This window comes from Macrosteles quadrilineatus, unplaced genomic scaffold (assembly GCF_028750875.1).
Source record: "Macrosteles quadrilineatus isolate MER2022 unplaced genomic scaffold, UCM_ALF_1.0 Scaffold_3__2_contigs__length_128488019, whole genome shotgun sequence".
NCBI lineage: Eukaryota > Metazoa > Arthropoda > Insecta > Hemiptera > Cicadellidae > Macrosteles > Macrosteles quadrilineatus.
Window position 1 is genome coordinate 59,836,483 of NW_026542596.1, and position 22,381 is coordinate 59,858,863.

At 34.3% G+C, this 22,381-nt stretch overlaps 1 protein-coding gene across 1 annotated transcript in view; it reads right to left on the reverse strand.

The window, feature by feature from the left end:
* Positions 1-289: 289 nt before the first annotated feature.
* LOC128988325 (atypical protein kinase C-like) overlaps positions 290-22,381 on the reverse strand; it is a 195,947-nt gene continuing 173,855 nt past the window's right edge. Inside the window, exons 10-12 of the mRNA XM_054409510.1 lie at positions 9,809-9,978; positions 5,665-5,780; positions 290-1,819 (exon numbers count right to left, since the gene is read on the reverse strand). Coding sequence (XP_054265485.1) covers positions 1,732-1,819; positions 5,665-5,780; positions 9,809-9,978 — 374 coding nt within the window. The 3' untranslated portion in view covers positions 290-1,731. The remainder of the gene's footprint in view (positions 1,820-5,664; positions 5,781-9,808; positions 9,979-22,381) is intronic.

Here is a 22,381-nt window from a genome sequence, read left to right on the forward strand (position 1 = left end):
CCAAACATTTTAAATTTCCATTCATTTTTACTTCATTTTTTTGGAGTTCATTTTTACCGGAAGTATATTGTTAAATATGAATCAACTGACAGGCTAAACTAGCAAAGGTAGAAATACAATATTTGGAATTCATACTCTTTGTTAAGATTTTGCAATATTCTTAGCACTTACGGTATGTTATGTGTTACTCTATAACTTTTCATGTTAAAAAGTTTGAAAGGGTGATTAAAAAGTTTGAAAGGGTGATTGAAACAATGTAAGTATATATTATTAACTCATATAATTGAATGATAAAATATAGAAGTGTAGAAAAAGTACACAATACACACAAATTAACTAGCAAATAAAATCAAATACTAAAAATACTGAATGGAATCCAAACACAAGGTATACATAGTAAACAATAAATTCGATTAAATGAATGTGAAGCAAGATCATAAATAGCTTATAATACTGAAATGAAGAAATGCCCTTTTCAGCACCTGATACTGTCTACGAACATCCGTCCAAAGGTGACCTACAAACAATATCACATTCAATCCGACATCCAACAGTGAAACTCGAGTTGAAATACAAAATAATTGCTTAGCCGCCTTACACAACAGATGTTGGTTTTTATCTCAGATATACAATTTAACAATGTTTTACAAACTATATAGATTTACAAAAACTAAACAATCACTAGTTTGCTGTCAAAACAATAGGTTAACCAACACCTGCCTTAGAATTTGTTTACATATCACAACAGCAAACGGTCACCGCATTAAAATGAGTGTTTCATTAACTCTTTAACAAACAACATATAATTAGAATAATAGGATTTTCGATACATTAACAGTAAAGATGAACACCAAACTGTACAAAACTGTATAGTACAATATATATCGATAAAGGCCTTCCTAGCTCTAAAACCCCAACATTTATATTACAAGAGTCGAACGAACGACCCTCGATAATGAAAATATATCCGATTGTATCGTCCGGATTTGCTCCGTTTGGGAGATAAAGCTATAAAATAATAACACGTTAATTAAATAACTCTATAAATCTGTCGTTTGAATAATCTAGCTGCTATCAAAATATCACTCGCTAAAAGATAAGAAAGGAATGTAATAGAGGAATGAGACTGGCAACAGCGGAAGGCCAAGGAAACCTCTCCTCAGTGCTTGATAAGACTAAAACATAGGTGATAGGTGCGGAATAATATACAGAGACCTACACAAGGCTCTAATATATATATATATATATTTCAATAGTATAACTCGATATATAGGCTATAAGTTACACTGTACGCCTGGACAGGCAGAGTCCTACAACTATCCACTATTCATCGTAGTCGCTAATTGAAAAAATAATCACTTTCGAATTCGACAATCCTGAATGGAGATTGAGCATTTCATCTTTTAAATAATACTCGGGTTACGATACGAGTGCTTGTAGAATTAGAGTCGATACGCTCGCGTGATTCTACGCTAAAGGCTAGTTAGGCCAGTACGAATACGTGATAACTAACGTCTACGCGATGGTGCTAACATGCGATCGTTTATTGTTACTGTACCGTAGGTTACTCGATGAAAGCGTTATAAGCTAAACTATTCTAGATTATCACTGCTAACGGAGAGGAAGGCAGAACATTTGCTGCAGGATGCCGCGCGAAGGAGGCCTTTCCAGTTCCGGTGATGACGTGAGGTCGAAGAGGTCATCAAAGTGGCGGCACCCCCACTCGTGACGTCACACACAGTCTTCTAGTGACATCAGTAGAGGGTTTACGTACTCGAACCCTTCAAACTCTGACTGATCGATCTTGTCAATCACCCTCCTGCAACAGAACATCATTGTCAAGCAGCTTACACACTAAAATAAAACACCCCCGCTGCAGCAAACCTGCACACTGAGCAAATTCCCATTTACCTGGCTGGATTTCTACTACAATATTCCCTGAAAATTGTCAGATTTATTTTCTACTAAAAAAAAAATTAATTTTAATGAGTACCTAGGTTTGCTGCTACAGGGAAGGTATTGAGGTGTGTTTTTTATTTAAATGTTAATAGCTTAGTATGAAATAAGCAAAATTGCTAAATTTGATTAAAATATATCCATAAACAAGCAAAATACAACAGTTTATTTAATCTCCACAAACATAACATGGGAATTTTAAATTTTAAGTTTTTTTAAATTCCATAACTGTTAGGCATACAACAATGCTTCAATATACAAAATTATTTCTTTTTAAGCTCTACAAAATGGTCTGGAAAGAAATTGTGAAATTTTATGTTTTTTTAATAAAAAATGGGAAAACCCAATTTTTACCCCATAAAACCCCCATGAATCCCCGTTCCCAAAGTCTGATCATGCTAGTCGGCAAACTCGTTCAAATATAAGTAAATTTGTACTAAATTTCATCAATATCGTATCAATTTTGCTCAAGTTTTGCTCAATTTTGCTAACGGACATATATTCGGACATAACGGACATAAAATTTATATGAATTTGAACGGAGGGTCGTTTTAACCTCTGGGGACCTCAACACGAAAAAGTAAATCAGTCCCAGGTCTAGGTCTTACCATGAGACCTACGGTAATGGCTTCTTCCTTATATGGGAAATTCACCACTGCAGAATTCTTGCACAAAAATAACAACCACCACAAAATAAATATATGTTGCATTATGTTGTTGGGATTGTGGAACTCAATTCTTGGATAAAAAATATTTTAAGTCTAACTTTTTGATAAAACTTTATATACAACCAAATAAGGCTACATGTGATTCATTTCACTCAAGGGAGTCCACACAAACAGAAGTTCACTCTGCACTCAACTTTTACATTACGCTTGCCACCTGTTTAACCCCACAGATGAAACTTTCCAAATGAATTTCCTGTGACATGACAGGGGAAATATTATATTCCACAACACGGCAGTGTGATTTGCAAATGTTCCTGGGAAAGACTGCTCTATTTACTTATTCGAGGCTGCATTTATATTACAGAGATGCCCAATGTTTATCTTAACACAATTTTTAATTGTGTTGTGCAAAGATAACATGGAACTATTTCTTGACAATAAAAGTCATAGTAGAAAGTTGAACAAACTTATATTTTTACAAGAGATAATTTAAAGACTACACGTCTCTAGTCAAAAATGTGAATAATTAATAAGGTAGATTTTCATATTCACGTTTATTAAGGACAATTTTTTACTAATCTCTAAATTGAAACAATATACAATACCATACCATACTTCAGATTATGGTCCTTATCCTTAATGGTCAGTTAAAATTGTAAAAGAAGTTACATTAATATAAAAATTACAATCCCACATCAGATTTCTGTACATTATTTTCACAGAACATGTTTGCAAAAGAAAGATATTTAGAGTGATAAAATAAAAATATGTTTCTAGTTATGTTTCCTTCAGAATACAACTTTCTCAATAACCAGATTATAGGGAATGGCTCAAAAACTTTAAGAGAGGTTAAGGTAAATTAAGATTAAAGGTTTCCAAATTTATTCATAATCTAAGTAAAACTCAACCAAGTCCCACCTCAGAATTATGATGAGAGGAGTTTCAAAGTAGGAGTAATTCACATGGAAAGTTGAAGAGAGTTCAAAGTTTCAACAAAGAACGTAGAGGGAGTTGCAGTTTAGTTTCAATTCGGAACTCGCTCTTGTGTATGACGCAGGATTATCCGAGCAATTGCATTTTCATTCCCTGCCGCAATTTGGGCCTTCCTTCAGATGGAAAACTTTTCAGAAAACCGTTTTTCTCATTTGGCCTGACTTGCCCTATCAGCATCTGGATTAAAACTTTATTTATAAACTCCCAGAGATGGTTTTATCACTACTGAATTTAGCTCCTGGTTTTTGTAGACATTATTGATGATGTAGTTTAACAAAATTCAAATACAAAATAGTATACTAAAACATAAAGTTTTAAACAAATCAGCAAAGTTTTACCCTTACATTTTTATTTATTTATAATATTTTCAAACTGGACAATCAATTTAAAGCCGTCACGAGATTTAATTTCAGTTTCGAACAGCTTTAAATAAATATAAAAGTAGATAAAATCTGTCTAATGACACACTTGAAACATATGGTTACACTTATACTGTTAACTCACAAGATGGTAAATACATATAAAAGATGATAAGAGGTGATTGATTTTGATTGGACACTCTCCAACCATCATCAAGCCTATTGGGTCGAACACATTTCAATACAAAACTTAGAGTGCGTTTGTTTTCGGATAGCACAGTCAAGGACTGGTAGGTCTGGAGAGTTTAAAGACTTTTGCTGGGACCTTGTGATTTACACCTTGCATGTCAAACTTCAACACGAGTCACAGCTTTTATTCAAATATCCCTGGTCTAACATGTATGGGGCGGGGTACACTCATTTTGTGTTATAAAAACACTTAAACCCATTTGCTGAATCTGAGTTAGGTGACTTAAACTCATTTGGCACAAAAAGTAGAGTGGAGTATTATTTCTCAGATTTTACTTGGGTGGTCAAGATTTAAAATCTTTCTTATATATGATAATAAGACTTTATTATAAGTCAAAACTATGTAAATGTAATTGAAAACTATGATACATATTGTATAGTTGACCATAATAAACGTAATATGAATATTGAAAAAGAAAATTTTGGACTAAGTTTTTCCATAAAAAAACAAACTGCTACATTCGTAACAAATAGGCTCAACGAACTAAAGAGATTTTTTATTTGGCTTTCACTCTCATCGTTGGTTTGATGACCTATTAAAATAGTAGTTTTGTCTAAACGAATAATTAATTGTTCAAAATTAGATTGTTGTACAAAATATGCTTCGGTATATAAAATGAATAACCAACAAACAATATAGAAACCTACCAAGGAATATGGAACCTTACTGTATGAAAATATTTTGAAGATGCACATGTCACGTTTACCATACTAAAAACATTATTTAAAAAATCATTCAAAAATTCTATGTCATGCAAATCCATGCAGAGAAATTCCACACAATCATAAAAAAATAAAAATCATATTGATGAAATAATAGTTACATCAAATATTAAATACAAATCTAAAAGTGAATTTAAAAATTGCTAATTTAAAAAATACTCACTTTCAGCTGTGTAATTTCTTAGTTCAACAATATGTTTAACATTTTTTGGGAAATGTTCTCTTCTTCTGTGGGTATTGAATTTTGAATTTAGGAAATAATTCAAAATATTTCACTATGATACTAAAAAGAACAGACTTGAACTTTTCTTGAGGTGATAATATTTTGCACAGAAATGGACAAAATACTCCATTAATTGCTTGGCACTAACTGAATCGTCAGTTGAAATTTACAGACGTTTCACCCTTGTGTTAGCTAGACTGAGAATGAGGTACTTAAATGCAAAGAAAAAGGGACTGGTGGTTACCTTGTTAAATATGACAACACTATTACTACATATTTACTATTAACAAAGAAAAAATTGATGGATTCTGACACTGTCCGCAAAAGCTTACACATTACGATCAAAACATACTAATAGTGTTTGCAAAAGTCAGTTCTGTAATTACCTCAAGGGTTATTTTATTTCGAGAGTAACTTTACACCTTCCTAATCTTGCTGTTACGAGATCATTAAAGTAATACTCTCGGCCACAACTACACTACGAGTTACTTACTGGTCATCGGGTGTCAAATGAACCGGTTCGTCTGTGAATTCCGGTGGGAAGTTGGCAAGATCACGTTCCGAGTCCAGTCTCGGCTTGTACGGAGGGGGAACCTGCTTCTGCTCCAGCTGGTAACAAGCAAGCGTCACAACTACGCAATACTAAGCAACAGTAACAATGGCTGCTACATTCTCCGTCGCAAGCTCCGCAACATCCCAGGAACCTGTAGGAAAGGTGTCCCTGCCCTACCTTTAAATCTTTTGGGGACTGAAATGTTCATTTTGTTTACGAACCCGTTGAATTAGGGTGTTGAACTTTGGTCTTCAGAACCCGTTGTTGAACTGGTGAAAATAATGGTCAAGTTAAGAATGCGTTGCAGCTGTTCAAGGGTTGCATTTGTAGCCCTGAAGATTGAACGCAGCAAAGCACCCAAAACGTCAGTGTTTTCAGTTTCACCAGTTCATCTCTTCCGAAGACCAAGAATTCAACAGTCTACTTACTGTGGAATCCTATTTTCTAGATTAGATTTGTTTGAAATTTGTATTCTGAATGTAATATTTCATATAATACGTGAATAAACTTTTGGAACTGTCAAATAATTATGTAGAACACCATATGATTGTATTTGAAAAACGTTTTTATTTGGGTTTTCAAACGGGTTGGTGAAGTTTTAGTGGGAAATACCTTTGGCCAAAAGTAAAAATGTTAGATTTTATGCATTACTTGGGATTTGAAATAGGAAATCTGTTACACTACATGTGAAATGATAATTAAGTTGATCCTAAACAGTAATCAGAAATAGTTTAATAATAAAATGTGTATTTATAAATAAATTGAATCGATAAAATATCACTTAAAGGATTTTAACTTTTTAAAATTATCTATTCTCCCAGAAAATTTATTCAACTAACGAAATTGTACTGACAAAGAATAAAACACCACCTGATAAAATTTGAAACACAATTTGTTTAAATGCAGAGTCACATTATGTATACAACTTTTAAGGGTCGAAAAGCTCAGAATCTTACCATTGCCAGGTCCAGCAGGCGTTGTGGAGAAAGTAACATTGCAGCTTGCAACTACTCATACCCTATAAAAACTTAGCTATAAAAGCACTATTGAAAAACATGCTATTCTAGCTAGGAAAATGTAAAAAATCTAGCAAAAATCATTTCGAGCAAGGACACCTTTCATGGCAAACCTTGTAAAAAACAAGACAAAATAATAAATGAAAACAGAATCTGTAACAAGCACAAGACAGTAGCAGGGTAGTGAGGCGACTCACTGGTCGTCAGGTGTGAGTTGTACAGGCTCCATGGTGAACTGAGGATCAAAGTTGTCAATGTCTAGGTCCGACTCTAGAGTGGGCAAAAACGGAGCTGGCAGTCGCCTTTCGTTGAGCTATAACCAGATCACCTGCCAGTGTTTTCATCTAATAGACTGTGGATATGGAAACAGGTTGTTTCGAAACTCTCTCCTGAAACTCCGTGATTTTCATTTTTCTAAAGGTCATAATACAGCTGGTATTTATTAGCAGGTCTGCTAATTTATCGAATTTGCCCAAATTCGTAACTTTAACTTCAGAAAAATTTATTTTTCTCCGTTATTTGTGTTTTTGACCCTATACAAATTAAAATTGTACATTTCTATAAAGAGAATTAAATCTCCATCCGTTTTGACACATGTAATTTCTTTATAAATCCGATGGTTTTTGAATTATTAAGCTTTGAAAAATTAAAATATCCGCCATTTTGAAATTGTACAAAACTTGATGCTCTGCATAGCATTATACAAAAGAATAGTTCTTATTAGTCATCATACAGGTACCAAGTTTGAAGTTGGTACCTCTAGTAGTTCAAAAGTTATGGGAAGTTATGTAAAAAATACATTCATACTGACAAACGGAAAACGAAGTGAGATAGGGCATATGTTTACATTTTTCTGTTTGTTTTGACCTAAGGAACATGTCCAGGAGTTTCAGGAGAGAGTTTTGAAACACTCTGTGTTATAATCTGTCAGTATGTACAGTAGGCCTACATTTGATATTGACTATGGATATGGGAATTATATATAATAATATTGACTTTCCATGATTTGTCAGTGCCACAATGTACATTTAACATAGAGTATGGATATAGTAATGGACATCTGAGGTATATTAGAGGTAGTTTTTTGGAGCCCGTATGTCTGTGTATCTGTTTCAGGTTTCAGGAGAACAAATCTACTAAACCAAATAGTCCTTAATTTTTCACAAAGTTGGATTATGAACCTGGCCAACAGCTTGTTTCTGACTTAAACCTATCAAGCTACGCCCCATGAATGTCCAAAGTTTCAAGGCAGATATTTTGGAAGAAAATATTATTTCAATACAAAAGCTATTCAAATTTTAACTGCTCAGAACAAGTAGCAGAAAAGAAATATCAAAATACAGAATTGTTAAACATTCTGTTTCTTTGACACCTATTCAATGAGATATGTCCCTTACAGGAAAAAAAGGAAATATTAAATTGAAACAAATCAAAACAAAACAGTCCTTTATTAAAATTCATGACTATAAAACATGAAATTGTAAACATTATAGATCAAAAGGATAATGGGGCATGTGTAAATGGGGCTATTTGGCACGATACTACCCGTACTTTGTCATAACATGAAACTGGGCAAAAATTGTTTCAATGTCCATTGCAACTCACGAGTCCTTGTCCTTAACTTTTATAAATTTACGTTGACATAATATTCAATTAAAACCCAATTTAAAAATAGTTAAACAGTTTTCATCAAAATTGAAAGAAGATAACTACACTCCATAGTCGTTTACTTAATCATTAAAAACCATTGGTTGTAATAATTTCTATATAAATAATTATACTTGTGATTATTAGTCAAAAGTAAAACATTATATTGAGTTAAATAATTTTCATTTTGGCATATTACGTAAAGAATGATAATGTAGGCTGAAAAGTTAATTTGGATTTAAATTTTTTATCACAATTAACAAAAAAGTGTACCTGCCTAACAATTTATTAAGATCTGTCTTTGCAAATACTGTAAAATATTATCAGGTAAAAATATCCCAGAGAAAAATTTACATGAAAATAGATAGATAATAACATAAGCAATTGTACTCCTTGTATTGTATGCAATAGTATCCCTTCATTAAAAATGAAGGGATACTTCTTAAATTTAGGAGAGCATTGTATTTAGACACGTGATCACTGGTCTCAAATCTTTCCCACGAGAGCTGTCGTTTCAGTACTGCCCACTTCCTGCCGATCTAGTCCCGTTAAACTGATGCGCTGATAGAAATTGTTCGGTTAAACCGATGTCCTGTTAAAAGGTGTCCGGATAAGAGAGAATCAACTATAATGGGATTTTTATTTAAACATTTTTGAATCTTCTCTTTAAAAAAGTCTAGAGACATTAAAAATTTTATGTTTTGAGGGTCAGAAAAGAAGAAAACCCTTTTACCCCATACAACCCCCTGTAAAACCCTGTTCCCATGGTCCAATCATGTTGGTTCGCGAACTCATTCAAGTTTATCTTGCTTTACACCTTCAAACAAAATTTCATCAAAATCGGGGAAATCGGACAAAAATTACTCAAGTTATCGTGTTTACGGACACATTGTATATCTCTCTCTATATATACATGAATGAAAATTTTAGCGAATGCTGTTTTTGGCCTCTGGGGACATCAAAATGAAAAAAGTAAATCGGTCCCCGGCCTAGGTCTTACTACACCACCTACGGTAACAGCTACTTCCCTATAGAGAAACTCGCTAAGACAGGCTAACTGATCCTAATAAAATGTTCTAAACTCAAAATCCACATGATTCTTAAAGGCCTTAAAGAATCTGCATAAACAACAGATTTTACAACATTACACAGAATGAATTCCATTTATTGCTATAGTAAAGGATGTAAATTACAGAACTACCATATAAAAAAAGGAAGAACTTTAACTTTAAGTTTAACGATATACAATTAACCACCCACATTACCTCTGCAAATATGTTTTGTGTTTTCAAAAGGATACTATAAAAATAAAATACAATCTAAATTCATTTGGAAAATTGGCAAATGCCAATGCAAACATTTTCTAAAAGTTTCAAATGTTTAGAACTGCTACTCATTTTCATTAGTAAAACTCAACTTACCATTTCCCAGTCGATGCTCTTGAAGAAGGCGTGGTTGGCGATGTCAAAGAAACCAGTTTCTCTGTGACAGCCGAGACGATCCCCGGGGTTCTTGTTGAGGAACCCCTTGAGTACCGAGGCTGCCTTTACTGATAGCGACCGCGGGATTCGGATAGTCTTCTCCAGGATAACTGATCAACATACAACAATGTGACATAGGACACAAGTACCTAGTGAGTTAGGAGATTTACGAGGATATCACAAATAGTCCACTCTAGAACAATAAACACAACACTTAGGATACACAATTAGGATATTCTACTGTCACTGACAGCAATTTTATCCAATGAAGATTTGAGTTGTTGCCTTTTTAGGTACAACGGTGAACAGAAAGATGATGTAGACAAATCAGTTTATATATGTCATCTACAAAATTTTCTTTAATTGACTATATAAGTATATGTACAGTAAAACCTCTTAAACCGCACCCGTTAAACCACAACCATTATATCAAGATTAAAATCAGTGTTTAAATGAATTCGGCAACAAGAATTGTTTACTGTGGCACATACGGCCTTGGCCAACAGAATGTAATGGAGTAGATAGCAACATGGATCTCATACTATGATAAAGATAGTATACAGTATGTGGATGAAATAAATCCCCTAAGAAACCAAGACCTGCACCACTACAACACCTGTCATGGCTCCAAATTTGTCCTACCAGTTCACCGAACTACTCTTTGGGAGAAAAAAAACCTTCCTACACTGGCCGCAAACTGAGGAACCATCTACCTGACTACCTGAGAGACCTGACTGGCAACAAGCTACATCAGGAGTAACTTTAACTGTTAAAGAAGTGGCTGACAGCAAGACCGCTCTACACAAAAAAAAATGTATGAACATTCTCAAAATGAACATGTACAATTTACTATTGTATTGACACTATTGTAATTCTTGATGAATGAACAATAAAGTATATTGTATTGTATTGTAAGATCGGAGAACTAGTTTTAAAATTACAGCAATTAAAAACACATAACAACTACTGTTATAGATGTCTTTGAATAAGTATGACCTTTAAATTGCTACCATTGATAGAATAAAATATATAGGCTATATGTTATGAATAACAAATTTGTCCCCTTTTTCGGTTAATCAGTGTTTTGCTGTTTGTGAGCCTGCTTAGGTTGGATAAAGGAATTGGTATGATGAAATGTGTTATCATCGGTTAAGGTTTGGACTCGTTTGGAGTTTTTCTTGATTAGGTGAACAGTCCTTTTCATTGACTTCTCCAAAGCGTACGACTCGATCACTAGGAGAAAACTCTGTAAAGTAATGGAAAAGTATGGAATACCTAAAAAGTTAATAAATCTATCAAATTCAACTGTTTCAGGATCTAAATTCAAGGTTAACGTCAATGGAGAATTCTCAGAGGATTTTGATATAAATACTGGTGTGAGACAAGGAGATGGTTTGTCCCCATTGTTATTCAACCTAGCTCTGGAAGACTCTCTACAAGAATTACAAAAGCTAGAGGCTGGAATTACTATGGGAACCAACATAAATATCCTGGCATTTGCAGATGATGTGGCACTTGTGGCCAAAAACGAAGAACTAAAAGTTATGGTCTCAAAACTCATAAACCACACTAAAAAAGTTGGCTTAAATATCAGTGTAGACAAAACCAAGATAATGGAATGTGGAAGAGCTACCCAATTAAATAATAAATACCCCCGCCGCAGCAAAAATGCTGTCTTAGCGAATTTCCATTTGGCTGAATTGATTTTCAATTGATCTATTTAAATAACATTAGGTTTAACGAGTACCTAGGTTTGCTGCTACAAGGAAACTAATAAAGTGTGTGTTTTAAGTAAAATAATTATTGCTTAGTATAAAATGAATATATTTGCCAAGTTTGATCAAAATATATCCATAAACAAGCAAACTACAACATTTTACAATATTCTCTATAAGAATAACATGGAAATTTTAAATTGACCATTTTTTTAGTTTTCTCCGTAACCAATAACCGAACAAAAACACTTTGATATACTGAATTGTTTGTTTTTTTAAGCTCTTTAAGAAGGTTTAGAGGAAAATTGGGAAATTTTGTGTTTTGAGGGTCAAAAGTGAGAAAAACCAATTTTTACCCCATAAAACCCTGTTCCCATGGTCCGATCATGCTGGATCGCGAACTCATTCAAGTTTATCCCGCCTTACACCTTTAAACCAAATTTCATCAAAATCGGATAAAAATTACTCAAGTTATCGTGTTCACGGACACACATATATATATATACATATATAAAAATTTGAGCGAATGGCGTTTTTGGCCTCTGGGGACATCAAAATGAAAAAGTAAATCGGTCCCGGGCCTAAGTGTTACCATGAGACCTACGGTAATAGCTACTTCCCTATAGGGAAATTCGCTAAAATCATGTAGAAATAGAAGGACACAAATTTTATAAAGTAAACAAATTCTCTTACCTAGGAGTAATGCTGACGAATAATAATGAAGAAGACTCTGAAATTCAGGAAAGATTAAATGCAGCTCATAAAAGTTTATCGGCATGCCACAAATTATTGAGTTCTCGCCTACTCTCACAGAAAACTAAAATCCGTATATACAAAACTATAATAAGACCAGTATTACTATATGGCTCAGAGAATTGGGTAATAAGCAAGAGAACTGAGAAACGACTTATAATGTTCGAAAACAAGATTCTAAGGAAAATCTTTGGACCAACCTTTGAAAACGGGGAATGGAGAGTTAAGCACAACAGGGAGTTGAGAGAGTTGTACAGGGACCCAGATATTGTGGCTGAGGTGAGAAGTAGGAGATTGAGATGGGCAGGCCATGTGTTAAGAAAGGGATCCTTAGTAAGAAACGCCCTAAACAATAATCCCAAGGGTAGAAGACCTCCTGGAAGGCCCAAGTTGAGGTGGAGAGATCAAGTGAGAAGAGACCTGAGAAGAATGGGAAGAAGGGAGGATGAAGCAGTGGATCGTGCAGTATGGAGGCAGTGTGTTGGCGAGGCAAAGTACCTCCTTGGGTACCAAGAGCCGCGGCAGTAGTAGTAGTAGTAGTAGTAGGTGAACAGTCTCCATAAGATGGAGGGACCATGACTGCGTCAAAGCATAACAAATTAGACATAATAATCTACATGTCCATCAAGTATGAATATGGTGTTATCTGATTAAACTTCTGTGGTTGAGGGTGTAATCCCTATAACTTTATTACCAGTTGACAGACGTCTATGGAGAAAGTTAATTGGAAGTAAAAATGTGCATTAGTGTTGGTAGGAGTTTGGAGAAGATCGTAAACGTTTCTATGATAAGGTTGGCCATCGTTGTTAATTTTGTTTGAAACAGTGACTGAATTTGGGGAAATTTTGTTTGGATCAATGTGCAACCGCACAAGAAACTGTCATTGAGGGTCTCTAAGACTATCATGGACGTCAGTGGTCTTACAACTTGCCAATCTGTAAACTTATTTAACTTGTTCACCTGTCTCAAAATATAAACATCTGTGGCTGGCCCCATTGTTAAACTGTTTAAGATGTACAGTCTTCTGCTAACCTCCCTAAACCACTTGAGCATATTTATTAGGTACGTCAACACTTATCTCTACACACATCTGTCAACTAGAAGTGGATTTCAACAGGAGTGACCTCCTTTCTTAAGATATTAAGAAAGGTGCAGTTTTGAGGCAGTATAAATTTTACCTTTTATCGGGAACAACTACTAGAACAAGAATAAACGATAAAATGGACAACATGTTCATTCAACACCACATAATCATATTGAGATGATTTTGAGGTACTGTATGATGCTGTGAACACATTATTATTCTGGGTTTTAGCATAGACAAAAAGAACTAAATATAGACTGTCAGCCGTTCTGTGGTTACCATAGGTTCTGGCGATCCTAGTGGTGTGTGTATTTAATAAATAATTTTACTTGGGTACTAAGTTTATTAATGTTTAATCTTTATTTATATATAGTAGCCCTATTTTTCTATTTTTCATATACATATATAAAAATTTGAACGAGTGGTGTTTTTGGCCTCTGGGGACATCAAAATGAAAAAGTAAATCGGTCCCGGGCCTAAGTCTTACCATGAGACCTACGGTAATAGCTACTTCCCTGTAGGGAAATTCGCTAAAAACAAGAAAATGGGTAGGCCTAAAAATTTACAGGTATAAAAATGACTCGCGGTCACGGTGCGATCGTCAAAATGACTTGCGGTCACGGCAAGATCGTCGGTATGACTCCGCGTTCTTGGCGTGATCATCAGTATGACTTTGTGGTCACTGCATGGTCGTCGAAATAACTCGCGGTCACGGCGCGATCGTCGAAATGACTCGCGGTCATGGTGCGACCGTCGGTATGACTCAGCGTTCTCGGCGTGATCAACGGTATGACTTTGTGGCACAGCATGATCGTCGGTATGTATCCGCGGTCACGGCGTGATCGTTGGTATGACTAGCGTTCACGGCGCAATCGTAGTATGACTCGCGGTCGATTGGCGGGATCGTCAGTATGACTCTGCGGTCACGGCGCGATCTTCAAAATTACTTTGCCTCCTGTGTTCGCGGAACTATCGTGAACATCTTTCGCGATAGCGGCATCATCGTCACTCGCGAAGCGGCAAAATCGCCGACGATCGGACCAAATTCCATCCCGAAAAATTCCCGATTCAAATGTAATCCCGTCCCAAAAATCGGGAATATTTTTTTCCCAAAAATTTCCCGAAATTTCGGGACCCGTCCATCCCTAATTAAAACTCACAGTGATATCTTTGACTATTAATACAACAACTTCTGTATCCAATAGGACTAGTCAATGGTGATATCCAACATAAGATTTGACATGAACAGCATGTGATTTTGTGCTCCCTTGTTTTTTCGATATATCAGTGGTAAAACTCTAATCTTTTGCAAATATTTTTAGCTACAAACATGGAGCTAATGTTTATGTTTATGAAAATGTAAGTAGTATGTTTTAAAAAGAATTTTTACTATCATAAACTATAACAAAAGATAAAGGATTTTTATGATTTTTCATGAACTACTTTTACAAAGTTGATAAGGCCTGCTGATAAGGAGGGACCAGCTCAAGGTGCAAGCTACTGACCTTTGTACTGCGAGATAAGAGCACCTGTTGCTCTAACTCAATTACTTTGTTTACAAACATTGCTAAGGCTGGACTTTTAATTTGTTCCTTTAAAATAGTTTGTTGATTTTGTTTGTTTTGATTTGGTATTTAAAAAATATATTTTCTTAAAATCTGATAATGGCTGTAAATAAAAATACTTTTTCTGCCATGCCAAAAGGTTGGATTAGAGAAGAACATGTTAGGAAAAATGGTCTAAGCAAAGGAAAGACGGACATATATGTCAAATCCCCAAATGGGAAACTTTTCAGGTCAAAAACTGAGCTTGTAAAATACATAAAAGAGAACAATTAAAACTTGAAAATAGAAGATTTCAACTTTTCCACTTCAAAAAAATCTGGTAGTAAAATTAATCTATCACTTAATAGCTCAACAAGTTCATTGAGTGAATTAAGTTTCTCAAATAGTTGTAAACTGAATGATGTATCACTGAGTACAAGTCAGAAAATCCAATTTATTTCAACTGAAACACAGACAGAAAATATCTACAACAACACTTCGGTAACAGATGAGCTACTCAGCAACCAATGGCTCTCTGACTTAACTTTGCAGCGATACTTTGACCTTATAAATTCTAGATTTCTTTCTGTACACAAATGTTTGATCATCAATCCACTAATATGCCATGCCGTGAAAAATATGGATGATTTCACACACTTCTTTGACTCCCTTAAAGTAAAGGACTTTAAAACTTTGATCATGCCAATAAATGATTCAAAGCAACTGGACGGTGTGAGTGGCTCTCACTGGAGTGTTCTTGTGTATACACAGACAAACAACCGCTTCCTCTACTATGACTCATTGGGTGAACATAACTTGACAGATGCTAAAGTCGTAGCAAATAAAGTGTCACAGTATTTAGATGCGCCTGGCTTCCATTTTCAAATTGTCGATGGACCTAAGCAGATCAACTCTTATGATTGCGGAATATACGTCTGTATGTTTGTTGAACTCCTAGTCTTTGGATCAAAACCTATTAATCACAGTACATTAAATTTGAATGAACTCTTTAACTACAGTCTACCTACAGTGTCACCGACTGATCTCATTAAAAAAAGATCACTGTTAGCCTACATATTAAAAAAAAGTGTAATGCTGTCAAATGATGAAATACGCCTACTTACCACCGAACAAGATTTCTCAGCCAGTAACAACTCTACCGCATCTTCAAAGCCTCTTACATGTGATGTAACCACACAAACACAAAGCACAAGTTCTGCAGGAATAAATATTACATCAGACCAATGTGAAAATAATAAACTGCATATGGAAGATAAAGATAACTGGAAAACAGTAGCAACCAAACAAAAACAAAAAAAAGTAAAAAAGTTTGGTCGAAATACAACAACTGCAGGGGTTTCAAACTATAGCAGGTATCATCATTTATCTCCTAACAGTGAAAACAAAAATACAATCAAAGAACCATCAGTCAAGGAAAAAGTTAAAAAGTTTACAAAACCTTATCCCATGGAAAAAGTTACAAGCATTAATAAAACTTTTGATGTAGATCAAGAGGGAAAAATTGATTTTTATGCGGACAGCCAAGGAAGAGGGGTTCCAGAGATTGTTGCTAAGTGCAGCCAGGGTAAAGTCCTGATGGATGGGCTAGTCAAACCAGGAGCGGGAATTGAATTCATATACAATCAAGCTGCTAAATCTCAGAAGAGACCTTTAATTTTGCTGGCTGGTACAAATGATGTAGGCTATCTGTGAACTCTCCTCGCGATGTTTATGGAAAAATGGAAGGTGAATTGAAAAAACTTAGTAAAACCAGACCAGTATGTATAACAACCATCCCTACTCGTTACGATAAATCTTCTGATGATGTCATACACTACAACATAGCTTTGGCAAATAACTACATCCGGGAGTTGGTTGCTCGCATTAACAACATACATATTATTGATTTTGACCTCTTTGATAGACAGCACTTCACACGCCATGGTTTGCACCTCAACAATAATGGAAAAAGGAAGCTTGCCTACTTGATTATTCAATTTGCAAGAAATGTATTTGAATATACAACTGCAAAAGAAAATGAAGGCCAATTTCAATTGCTCACCACTGAAGAGGGGGCAGCTACTCCTAACAACAGTTTTGAGAAGACAAGATCTATTGAGGTGTCTGACTGTCATATGGCAAATACAGTAGAACCCCTCATATCCGGCCTTGGTTTTACCGGTCCTCTGTTTATCCGGCCCCTTCCAGGAAGCCAATAAGAAAATGTTTTTCTCGCATCTTACAGACATTTAGATGCAAGCACTAGTCTTAGCGTTTACTCAAGTCATAAAATGAATTATTCTCACTATTTATCTGTTTGTTTATAATTTATTTACTGTGTCACTATACTCAATTGAGCTAGTAGGCCTAACCTCGGAACAGTTGGTTGATTATTTTCCAAAGTGGGGTTAGTACAGTACAGTACCGTACCGGTACATTAATTTTTGTATTTCACTAAGTGGATAAGAAAGTTGAGTAACTTATAAATGAATGTACCATTTAAGTCCTAATGATCTTCAAGTCCAATTCATTGTCATTTTACCTCCATTATTGTTTAATATTTTTTGTAGGCCTACCTGGAATCATAGTATTTGTACTATCATTACTTAAAGACTTTAGCTTACAAATAATTTTTTTTTAAGTTATAAACATGTTTATTTTTCTAAAAATAATCCCAGAACAGACTTGAATGATACTTTTGACTGCATATATTGATTAGATAATATTATTATTATTAGATCAATGGTCATTTTCGTAGTAGGTTGGTTTATCCGGCCAAATCGTTATCCGGCCAGGGGCTTGGTCCCGTGGTGGCTGGATATGAGGGGTTCTACTGTATTCTTAGACTCAGACATGAAAGAAAAACAGTAGGTTTCGCACACAGCATATCTGCGGACTTCCATGACCCCCGCCACATGACTGCTGGTGTTGCGGTTATTTTCAAAAAATTGTGTGGTAAACCTACGCCATCTCACTGTGTGACAAGACACTTGGCTATACAAGAAAAGGATAACATGGCCTCAATCTTTAGTTTAATTAAAAAACCCACCTATTACAGCAAGCCTAATTCATATGACTACGATGCAGCGTTCCAGGATTTGACAGAGAATTTCAAGAAACGGGGCCTTAAACATTTGATCTGTTCCCCAATAGGATGTGTCCGGGACAATGTAGATCCATCACATTTCATTAACAATATAATAAAATTTCAAAAATCAACCAATGCAACAGTGACAATAGTTTCATATAATCAAAATTCTCACCGGATCTTGAGAAACGGAATACCACATGACATCTTTAATAAGCAATTAGAACAGCTCATGGACATAAACTCAAGAACTGGCTGCGGTAGTCCACACTCTACAGGACTGGCAGTAACCAAAGTAAATAAGAAGGGAGAGCTGGGGAAGCATCAACAACATCCAACTCCAACCAGCATGGCTGCCTTCCCTCCTCTTACAGCACCAAGATCAAGCCAAGAGCCACAAGATTCATCCCCTGGGATAGTCTCGGACCCCATAGTGAGCAGCTGCCCCAACTCCCCATCAGGAGAAACTCAGGACCATCCGGTCACTGCTTCACACACTGATGAGAGCTTTTCCTCCGACAGCACCAGCAACTCTGAGAGCAGCCAACTACCTGTGGTGAATTCAGCTGTGTGTGAAGTTGTTAGGGGGGAAACGGTTGAGCTGGGGAAATGTGCAGTGGAATCAAGTGTGTGTATGTCAAACGAGTCTGAGAGTTTTTTAATGTTAAGTCAGTCCATAGTAATTGTAACAATGACGAATGATACAATAGAAAGACTCAATATTAATGGATACAGCCTTAGTGCTAGTTTTGGCCGAAAAAAGTCAAGGGGTGGAGGGGTTGTTATCCTAACTAAGCCATTCCTAAATTGTAAAACTATCATGCCACCTGAAATCCAAAATCTTATCTCAGAACAAATTTTTGAATGTTGTTTAATTGAAATACAAAAGGCTGTATCAAAGGATAAATTACTTTTAATTGGTTGTTACAGAAATCCTATCAAGCAAAACAAATCAGAGTTTATTAGAAGGTTTAACATTTTAATTGAAGTTCTCAACTTAAAGTACAAATACATAGTTTTTATCGGCGATATTAATATTGACATGCTTGACAAAAATTATAGAAATAGGAACAGTTTATTACATATTGTGAGAGCAAATGGATTTTCTTCATTAATTGACTTTCCAACTAGAATCACAGAATCTACTCAATCTACCATAGATAATATTTTTACTAATTTGGAACCTTATAATTACAGAGTAACAGGCATCAACACTCAGTTGTCCGACCATGATGGTCAGATGCTAGAAATTTTAAATACTTTGACTAAACATTCTTCCCAAAAATTTTATTTTGAGTATAAAAGAAAATTCTCCGACTCACAAATTGACCAGTTTAAAAACTTACTTCAATGTGAGTCATGGGCAGATCTTTATGCCTCTCCAGTGGAAAATAAGTATAATATATTTAATGAAACATTTTGTTATTACTTTAACATATGTTTTCCTAAATCTCTGTCAAGGCAGCACACACAGCCTAACTTGATTAGCAATGAGTTAAAAGAAGAAAAACAAAAAATTTTTAATCTTAGCCAAACAGCCAGAGAGTTAAAATGTAAAACTTTATATAAAAAAAGTTAGGAAATTAAATAAAACATTCAGGTCAAAATTGAAGTATTTTAAAAAGCAATATTACAAAACAAAAATTAATAAATCAAACAATGTAAATAGAACCTCTTGGTCTATTATAAATTCAGAAGTGGGAATAGGATCTAAGAATGTACAAAACATTAATTTAAGGGGAGATGCCCACTTTTTAGATTTAATGCATTTTATATGAGTAAACATCGTGTTGCTTAGGTACCATTTAAGAAAGAACCCTTTTAGCTATGCATATCAAATTTTAACTACTTATTTGTATTGACATTTAAGACAAACTGTACTAATTTAAATATGTTCTACCAAAAAAATCATATTTTATCAAGATTTTTAAAATATATAATTTTTTTCACTATTTTACAAATATTAATTAATTTTATTGTTAATGTTTTTTTAAACATAGAAGCAAACTTTTAGTACACTTTGTGGGCCATGATGTCCTAAGTAACAGAAAAAAATTTGAAGTCAGTGGTACTTATAGTAGTCTGGAAAATGGTACCTAAACATTAAAAAACACAGTTTCGGAAAAACTCATTTAAAGTCAAGCCTAGGCCTACCCTATGCCACATTATTCCTCATCACAAACAGCACTATTATTATATACACATATGTTATGAAGGAAGAAAAACAAACAGAAAAAGATTTTTGTTGACTATTTAACCTAGCAACAACATTAATTCAGTGCAACCATTCAACAAAATTAAATTTCTAACATAAATTTAATTGACGCTAATTCAGCCCATTGTGACTAAAACCGAGTGTGTAGTACTATTTATATTATTTTTTATGATTGTTAGACTGTAGTAAATATATTAAAATTATATATTTTCTGAATCAGGAAAAGATGAAGAATTTTTCAATGCAATAAACAAAAAATTAATTTTTTGACCGAAAAACTGGGCATCTCCCCTTAAAAGTAGGTAATAAGTTGAATTCTGACCCTGTATTTATTTGTAACAGTTTTATTGAATATTTTTCAAATGTAACTAGTATAATGTCTAACTTTGAACCAATGTCTGAGAATCAGGTAGACAATGAAATATTTCAGTTTGGTAAAAGGTTTCGATTCAGCTTTGTTAATGAGAATGAAATAGATATAATTATTAATAGTCTAAAGAACTCTTTTAGTATGGGCTATGATGAGGTTCCTGTGGTTCTTCTGAAAAAAGTCAAGACATTTTTACTAAAACCAATCACCCACCTAGTTAATTCTTCTTTAATATCCGGTATATTTCCTGATAAGCTAAAAATTACAAAATTAAAACCACTTTTTAAAAAGGGGGACAGGCAAATGGTGTCAAATTACCGACCTATATCTTTGTTACCCTCTATATCTAAGATTTATGAATAAGTAATTTATAATCAATTGGTAACATTTTTTGAAAATAACAATCTGTTTGACAACTTTCAACATGGGTTTCGCAGAGGTAAGTCAGTTATAACTGCTGCCACTGATTTTATAGAATCGGTCATTGATAGTTTGGATGGTAAATTTAAGGTAGCGGGTTTGTTCTCAGACCTACAAAAAGCATTTGATTCAATATCCCATGATATATTAATTTCAAGGCTTAGTACCTTGGGTATAGAGGGGACTGCTTTAAATTTGCTTAAATCTTATCTCTCTCACAGAAAACAGTTTGTTGAAATAATCTATCATAACCGTAAAAACTATAAAATTCCATATCAATCTTATACCACTGACTTAAAATATGGGGTTCCACAGGGATCCATTCTGGGGCCTCTTTTATTCATTATTTATTTAAGAGATTTTCCACAACTTAGCAATTTAAGTAAACTCTGCTTGTATGCTGATGATACCAATTTGAAAATCATAGCCTCAACAAATGAAGAATTAGAAAGCAAGGCAAAATCAGACATATGCGTTTTAAATGATTTTTTTAACTCCCAAAATCTAAATCTCAATGTGGATAAAACAAGTATCATAAATTTTCAAACTCGAACTACCAGAAATCAACGTCGACCGATTATTAAATTAAATAATAAAACCATTGAAGTTAAGGATAGTACTAAATTTTTAGGATTAGTAATAGATAAAAGACTCAGTTGGAACTGTCATGTTGAAAAAGTACTTTCAAAAGTTTCTTCTGGATTATATGCCTTAACTAGATTAAAAAACTATTGCGAAATACAAACTTTGAAGTTGGTTTACTTTTCATACATACATTTCATTTGGGATTTCCCTTTATGGCTCAACCAATAAGAGAAACTTAAAATCTATATTAAGAATGCAAAAAAAAAGCTATAAGAATAATTTACAACCTTCCACCTAGAACTTCTGTTAAGAGAATGTTTAAAATAGAAAATATAATGACAGTTTTCGGTATGTATGTTTTTGAAACAGTGGTATCCGTTAAAAACAGATTTCATGAAATAGAGCTTGTTGGAAAGAAACATGATTATCTTACAAGAAATCGAGGCAAGTTAGCATTAAGTCCTCATAAATTGCGCCTTTTCGAAAAAAAACCCAAATACGCCGGAACAAAATTCTATAATAAACTTCCAAAGGACATACAAGCAGAAGTAAATATAAAAAAAATTAAAAATAAACTTAAGAAATTTCTCATTAGCAGGGCTATTTATTCATTTGATGAACTTTAATTGACTTTTCTTTCCCTACTAATCAAAGTATGTTTTAACTGTTTTATGTTCTTTTACAATTTTTCCCATTTACTATAAGCAAGTATGTTTTATTATAACTTATAAAATGTGAC